This window comes from Pteropus alecto, unplaced genomic scaffold (genome assembly GCF_000325575.1).
Source record: "Pteropus alecto unplaced genomic scaffold, ASM32557v1 scaffold920, whole genome shotgun sequence".
NCBI lineage: Eukaryota > Metazoa > Chordata > Mammalia > Chiroptera > Pteropodidae > Pteropus > Pteropus alecto.
The window spans coordinates 206,382-213,836 of NW_006429596.1; the positions used below are offsets into that span (position 1 = coordinate 206,382).

At 58.2% G+C, this 7,455-nt stretch overlaps 2 protein-coding genes across 8 annotated transcripts in view; both read right to left on the minus strand.

Annotated features, from left to right (window-relative positions):
- MEGF8 (multiple EGF like domains 8) overlaps positions 1–5,996 on the minus strand; it is a 40,392-nt gene extending 34,396 nt beyond the window's left edge. For 3 of the 7 annotated variants that reach the window (XM_025043646.1, XM_025043587.1, XM_025043609.1), the window contains exons 1-3: positions 5,083–5,995; positions 405–568; positions 1–166 (exon numbers count right to left, since the gene is read on the minus strand). The exon at positions 1–166 is cut by the window's left edge and continues 29 nt beyond it. In XM_025043646.1, the coding sequence (XP_024899414.1) occupies positions 1–166; positions 405–568; positions 5,083–5,269 (517 nt within the window). In that variant the 5' untranslated portion in view covers positions 5,270–5,995. Of the gene's footprint in view, positions 167–404; positions 569–5,082 lie in introns of all 7 variants that reach the window. The other 4 variants (XM_006903855.3, XM_025043659.1, XM_025043560.1 and 1 more) reach the window with 3 other exon arrangements.
- A 98-nt stretch (positions 5,997–6,094) lies between these two features.
- Positions 6,095–7,455, minus strand: part of TMEM145 (transmembrane protein 145) — an 8,101-nt gene continuing 6,740 nt past the window's right edge. Inside the window, exon 16 of the mRNA XM_025044750.1 lies at positions 6,095–6,750. Coding sequence (XP_024900518.1) covers positions 6,670–6,750 — 81 coding nt within the window. The 3' untranslated portion in view covers positions 6,095–6,669. The remainder of the gene's footprint in view (positions 6,751–7,455) is intronic.

The following is a 7,455-nucleotide window of genomic DNA, read 5'->3' on the forward strand; positions in this document are numbered from 1 at the left end:
CCTGCAGGCCGCAGTCAGGGCCCCCCCAGCCTGCCTCACAGGCACACACCCCCGGGGGCTGGCACTGCCCACGGCTGCGGCAGCCCCCCGGGCACAGGGAGAAGCGGAATGAGGCGTTGAAGCCCAGCAGGTTGTAGTTGGCATCGCTGAACAGGTGCAGCAGCATCTGTAGGCACAGGTGGGCAGAGTTCCAGGAACCGTACTGGGAGGTGGTCTGCTCCTGCCCTACCCCCCACCCTGGGGGTCGCCACCTCCTTTTTTCATCTCTCTCCCCCTTTCCCTGCCCCTGAGCCCTTCTGTCTGACGCCAAGTCCCTCCTGCTGTCTCTCTGTCCCTCCCTGTGTGTGTCTACTCCCTGGCCATCGCACTGCACCTGCCACAGCCCACAGCTGGGCCCCACCAACCTTGCCCGAAGAAGCCTCGATGGGTGGGGGCCGGGTGCTCCCACTCAGACTGGCAAGCAGGGGCCCTCGCGGGGAGTCGCCGTCATACACAAACAGGTAGTCGTACGTACATTCCGTGTCCAGGAAAAGGAAGTCCAGCAGGATCCGGTGCTGGGGGCTCGGTGCTGGGCAATGAGAACAGAGGGGCTGGGCTCAGACGTGGACCCTCTCCCCATGCTTCCACGCAGCCCACTCAAGAACACACACCCTGCTCCACGTGATACAGGGACCCAAAGATGAGTCAGACCTGGGCCCTGCCCCGGACGGGCTCCTGGTCTCAGAGCCCAGGGTGGTCAGAGGAGGAACTGTAGTATCAGCTCTGGAAAGGACTCCTGCGATCAGGCTGAACACCCAGCCCTGTTCAGACCGGAAAACTGACATGTGCAGAGAGGAAGCCACAGAGCTATTACCATTTACTCCTGAGCCTCAGCCACACCCAGGCCTGGGGGTCGGGGCCCAGGCTAGAGCCGAGGGGCAGGCTCCCAGATGGAAAAGCCCTCTGCAAGCCCCATTCCAGGCCGAGCACAGCTTCGAGGGAAGAGGCTCATTTCTTATCCCTGGACAAAGGGCAATTTCTTCAAGCATCACAGCCCCACCCAGTGTCTCATCTCTCTGTTTACTGTGGTAGCTAAGAGAGTAGACTCTAGAGGCAGACTATGCCTGGGCTCGAATCTTGGCTCTGCCACTTACTAGCTACTAGATGTGTGACCTTGGGCAGTCACCTAACCTCTCTGGCTCAGTTTTTTCATCTGTAAAGGGGGCATAACGGTACTGTGGTGGATCCCCACTTCTCGGCCACTCCTCCCATCAAGAGGTGAGGGCCAATGCCCTGTCCTTGTATCTGGGAAGAGCCTCAGAGACTGGCTTGACTGATACGAAGCAGCACTGGTTCTGGCACTCCTGAGACTAGATCAGAGGAAGCCTTGTAGCTTTTACCCGGGCCTCGTAGAATGCTCCTTCTGAGAACACAGCTGTCACGCTATGAAAAGCCAAAGCCACATGGAGGGGCCACATGTAGGCATCCCAGCTGACAGCCCCAGCTGAGCTTCCAGCTGACAGCCAGCATCAGCTGCCAGCCCTGAGAGGAAATCCTGGACGTGGGGCCCAGGTGAGCGTTCAGATGGCTGCACCGTGTGAGAGGCGACAGTGCACATGAAGTGCTTAGTGGGGCCTCGCACTTCTCAAATGCCACCACTCCCAGCCCTGTCACGATTCCTGCTCTCTGCCAGATCCGGGTTCCAGAAGGTTCTTTCATCTCACATTTTACACGAGGGGCTCAGGGAAGTCTTCTGGGCCAGAGAAACTAGGAGACCTGGGTTCCAGCTCTGCTCCTGACCCGCAGGAGGACCCATGCCCCTCAGCAGACTCATCTGTATGCTGGAGATGCTCATCCACAACTCGCTAGCTGAGTGCTCGTGGGCCGGTGCCATGGGCTCCCTAAGCCTCAGTTTCCTTGATAGAAAATAGAGATCATTCTCCCCACCCACCAAGGCCGGTGTAAAGATTCGAAATGGTGACTCTAACGTGCCAGCCCAGGCCTTGTCTTCTCTTGCCAGGACTACTGGTCCAGCCTCCTTCCTGGCCTCCTGTCTCGCCCTGATATGGGTCTTTGAGGGATCTTCCCAACTCAACACCTGGCCCTGGCCCTCCCCTGCTCAAAAGCCCTCCATGGCTCCCACCGTCTCCAGAAGAAAATCCAGCTCCCTAACCTGGCACTGGAAGTCTCACCTTGTCTCACATCACCCCATTGCTTGCAGTTCTATCAGAAGCTGGCCTTTACTCAAGTGTCTGCAGCACATTCTCTCTTCCTACCAGCAAACTTCCCCATCTCCTACAGGAAGCCTTCCCTGATGCCCCCTGGCTGGGTTAGGAGCCCCCGTTAGGGATTATCACTTTCCATTAAAATCTTCATTCTTCTGGGCCACATCTGTCTCACCTGCAGCCTAAGAGGCCCGCCAGGATAGGGCCTGGGCCTAACTCATCTTGAGGGTCCCTCTCTAACACTGCCCAGCACTGGACCTGGCACTGGCCAAGGACTCAGAAAATGCTGGATGAAGGAAGGAGGAAATACACAAAATGCATACTCAAGTTGGCAGCTCTCCCTCAGACTCTGACCAGAGCCCTGGAGAACATCACAACAGATCCTGAGCCATGGTCTGAGGAACGCAGAAGAACCATTTAGCCACACTGGGCAACCAGACCTCCCAGAGTCTTACCAGCCTCAACCATACTGTAAAGCTCACAACAAGTACATCTTTGTCAAGTGCCTGTCAGAGGCCAGTTCACCATCTGCCATCCCCAAGTTCCTCCCTAAGTTCAAAGTCTCTTGTTTCCACCCCAAATGGGCCCAACCACAGGCCACCCTGACCAGAGATCCAACCCCAAATCTGCTTTTTAAAAGCAGATGCTTCTTATGTGTGAGGATATTGTGAGGACTGGGTACAGTGTGAACGTGGTATAAAAGTAAGTTGTCAGTGGCTTATTTCTTAATAGATTGGGAAGCAGGTTGGTTCTTATAGGTGATAGGCATTGGGAAGGAAGGGAGATCAAGCAGGTTCTGAAAATCTCCCCGACTCCTCCCTCCCCTAACATCCAGCTAATTCGTTCCCAAGTCTCACTGGTGAAACATCACAGACGTCTCTTAGTGCTCTCCATGCCTCTCCACCTTCTAATTCCTGTCCTAGTAAAACTCACCCTCTCCTGCAAGACTGCGGGCCAGGTGCCCAGTCCACCCTCCACCCAGCCTGAGAGCAAAGCCCCACTCCTGCTCAAAATCCTACTGTGGCTCCCCTTCAATCCCAAGAGAAAAGCCAAGCCGCCCAGCATGACACTCAAGGCCCTCCTTCCCCGGCATCTGGCACCCTCCTTACCTCCCAGCCAATAGTCCAGCCAAACCAGACAAATCTAGAAATGGCTCCTGAGACACCCAAGACTCTCTTGTCTTTATTGAGGCTGTTCCCTTTCCTCACCCAGTAAACTCATGTGTGCTTCAGAACCCTATTCTAGTGCCTCCTCCTCTGTGATCCCCAACAGACTCCCCAAGGCCCATCTGCCCAACCCTGTACCTCCTTCTGTCTCAGCCCTGAACACACTGGGCTCTTCAGGGTTGGAAGATGATTTATACCAACATATAAAAAACTTCTCATTCTGTTCTCACATCCCCCACCCCAGACAAAAATGGCCCCCAAGCTGGGGACAGACACACATTCCCAAGAAACATGCTTCATCCATACCCACACAACACCCATAGATAAATAATACATAAAATATAAATCGGATTACATCCTTCCCGTTTGAAACGCTTGCATGGCTCCCCATTGCCCCCAGATAAAGAGCAAGCTCCGCAGCCTGCAAAGGGGTCCTGTCATGCCTCTGGCCTTTGCCCAGGACCTCTCCTGTGGGACCCTCACCTCCCTTGGAGGCCAGCTTCTACATCCACTGCCAAGGGAGGCCTTCCTGGACTTCTCTGGCCACACTGTCTTTGGACTTCTCTTCCACCTCCCTACTGTCATCAGGACAGAGCTAAAATTCACAAGGTCCCACACCCTCTGCCTCCCCGCAGTCCTCCGGCCTCTGCTTCACAGTTTGTCTCCTTGTATTCATCTTGTATTCCAGAGCACTGCATTTCTATTTCCTCAAATCCCTCCTGTGTCCGGGCCTTTGCACGGGCTGTTCTCCTTGCCTGTAGTGCCCTTTTGCTCCCTCCTGAACATGCCTCTTGGGCTCAGCTGTCACCCAGGCTAAGTCAGACATCTCTGGGCTTCCCACTTCCTGGGAGTGGGCTTGTTTCCCCTACTGAACCGGGAGCCCATGAAGATAGGGCTGGGGCCTTTGCACACAGACTGTTTCCTCACTCTGGAATGCTCTTCCTCCTTCTCCTAGCTGACTCTTATTGGTCCTTTATGCCTCAGCTCAGACGCCTCCTCCTCCAGGAAGACCTCTCCCCCGCCCCCAGATCAGGCACCTTCTTCGGGCTCCCCTAGGCCTGTAGGGTTCCTCCATCACAGTCTCAACCACTCTGGACTATCACTGTCTATTAATGTCTTGGTCTCCCCCACTGGATCCCAAGCCCCAAGTCATCGGGGATTGCTGAGACTTTTGTCTCTACTGTGTCCCAGTGGCAAATATATTGTCTGGCACATGGATGACCGAAAAAATGCTTTTATTGAAGAACTTTAAAAATAAGAACAATAAGCATCCTAAACCATGTATTAAGCATTTACTATTTGCCAGACATGTTAAATACCTATTCTCATTTCATTCCAACGACTCTATGAAGTGGGTATTTGAGGGGAAGGGAAGCTGAACCTCAGAGAAAGGAAGCCACCTGCCCGAATTCACAAAGCTAGTAAGAAGTGGAACCCGAATTCAAAGTCGGATCTTGGGCTAGAAGCCCCAGTTTCTAACAATTACTCAGAATATCCCTCACTGATGCTCCTGGCTTGTAACTGTCCATCTGGGTCTGGGTGCAACTCCCCAACCAGACTTCAAGGCCTTCCAGGGCAGGGCCCAGGTTGGCTGCTTTTTAGAGCAAAGGGCCTGGACCAGAACCAGGCTCTGGGAATGTGGTGAGTGGATGAATGAGTGCACAAACGAATTAGCGAACGAGTGGGTGTGTGACCCACGCGGCCCCACTCACCCTCGATGAGCCACTCGCAATTGCCATTGACGCTGTAGTTGCCCGCACCATCTGTCACGAAACCTGGCGCCTCCCGCAGCACTTGCCGCTGCCCCTTGCAGTCTCCCGCCCGGGCCCCAGGAGACAGCGGCCCCAGCAAGGCCAAAGATAGAGCCAGCGCGGCGGCCAGAGCCCGGCCCAGGGCCATCGCCGCCTCCAGCACTGACCCTGACAGACTGCACGGACCCGGAGCAGACCCTCCTCCGGCGTGAGGCCCTGCAAATGCGACCTCTATGAACGGGACATGGCCTTGTAGACTGGGGAGGTCCAGAAGTCGCAAGCGCCGCTGTTGACAGGCTCTAGAAGTCGAGGGGTGGGCTCTGTAGACCTAAGATAGGCCCTGTAAATAGGGTCGCTATGGACGCGGCCGACCCCTAGGGACCACAGGAGTCCCTTATAGACACAGGCCCCCATAAGCTGGCTGACTCCATAAACGGTGTCCAGCAATTACAGACGCGGACCGCTGCAGGCTGAAACGGACCTTAGAAACGTGTGGGTCCCCAGTGGGCAAAGGGCCCTAGAGCCGGGCGGGGGCCTCCATAGAGGGTGCGGGCCAGGCCGGGCCAGGCCCGGATGGTCCGGGAGAGACTCCAGCCTGGGGCGGGGCGCGACCGGGGACCGGGGGCGGAGCCCGTCCTCAGGGGCTCCGGCCTGGCACCCATGGACTCGGTCCCTCGCTCACCCACCCGCGCCTCTCTCGGGAGCTCGATAGGCCAGATCAGAGAGACGAGGGGACGGTTGGGCTAGAAAGGCCCGGGGAAGACCTCTGGGTGGGCGAGGGGGCGGGGCCGAGAGGCCGCTGCAGGAGAGAGACCAGGGAGGAGGCGAGAAGTCGCGGAACCGCAGGTCAGAGCGGCCCTGGGAGGACTGCGGAGCACCCAACCCCACCCCTCCACAAAGGGAGACTTCCGGAAACTTCCCCGCCCATTTGTTCCCCGACGCATGCGCAGCAGTGACTTCCTTGGCCTGCGAAGAGAACATGCACATGCGCAATGCTAAATCCTAACCCAAACTCGGGGTGCAGGTGGCTGAGAAAAGCATGTGCCACTGGAGGGCGCCTCTACCTCTGACTGGGGAAGAGAAGGTAAAAATAAAGGAACAGTGTAGTAAGAGGGCCAGTTGATTCATATCTTTAGTGCTCCGAGATTCTGCGTCAACGTAAAGGTCAGGTTTTACAGGCCTCTCCCAAAACGCTATTTCATAGATGGACACACTGAGGTCCCGGAACGGTTCTTGCTCAGCCTTGTCTCTGAGCACCATCAAGATGTAAAAGAAGCCATCTTATAGATAAAAACTGACGACTCCTCTTTATTTTGGCAAGAAGGAAAAAAAAGTCTTTCTGCCGGGGACCTGAGGGAGGGTCACCGGGCCGGAGATGGGGGTGGACAGAGCACGGGTCCGAGGTCACAGAGATCCAAGGGAAGGTTTCAGAGTCGAGACCAACGTCACAATATCCGTCCCGGGAGCGGTGGCTCGGGGTCGCGGAGTCCTGGAGCGCCACGGGCAGGGTCCCGGCGATCGTCACTAGTGTTCTGGGGTCCGGCGGGGTCAGAGGTCTCGGAGGGGGCCAGGGGGCCGGAGGTCACGGAACAGCGGAAGCCCAGAATCCGGCGCAGCTCTGGGCAGGGGCTGAGGGAGGGGACGGGGAGAGCGGCTCCCGCGGGACCGTTTGGCACAAGAATCAGGGGAGGGGGGAAGCGGGACGCTGCGCACCCCTATCTGGGCGCGCGGGGTGGGCAGGACGGGGAAGGTCTGGGATGGCCCACGCATGGGGCCGGGATAGTACGGGGATCCGGAGCCCATCCGGGGCCCGGAGCGCGGCCCATGGGGGCAGGGGCGGGCAGGGGTGCTCAGACTGGGGGCGCGGTGCCCCCGGCCGTGTGCATGCTGAAGTATTCGGTGAAACCGGTGTGCGGCGCCGCCGTCTGGGGCACAAGCGGCTGGTAAGGTGGCGTCGGGCCATCCCAGCTCGGGTCGGCCGCCTTGGGGAACCGAGCGGGAAGGGGCGGGGAGGCCGCGCCCAACTCGGCCATGGTCACCACGCGGCCCCTCGGGGCCACCGCCGCCGCCACCGCCGTCTCCTCCACCTGCTTCCCGGCCTGGGAGGGGGGTCAGGGTCAGAGGCCTTCCGGGACAAACGGGGGCAGATGCGGCCCCGAAGGCCCGTCCCCTTCCCCCCAGAGGACCCCCTCCCGAGGTGTGGGCGCCGGTGTCAGTCAGGGAAGGAGCGGGTGGCGGGGCGCCTGGGCAGCGGGGCCAGGTACTCAAAGGGGGGTGTCGGGTCACGCGGGGCGAACTCCGGCGGCGGCCGGGGAGGCGGGGGAGAGCCGCGGA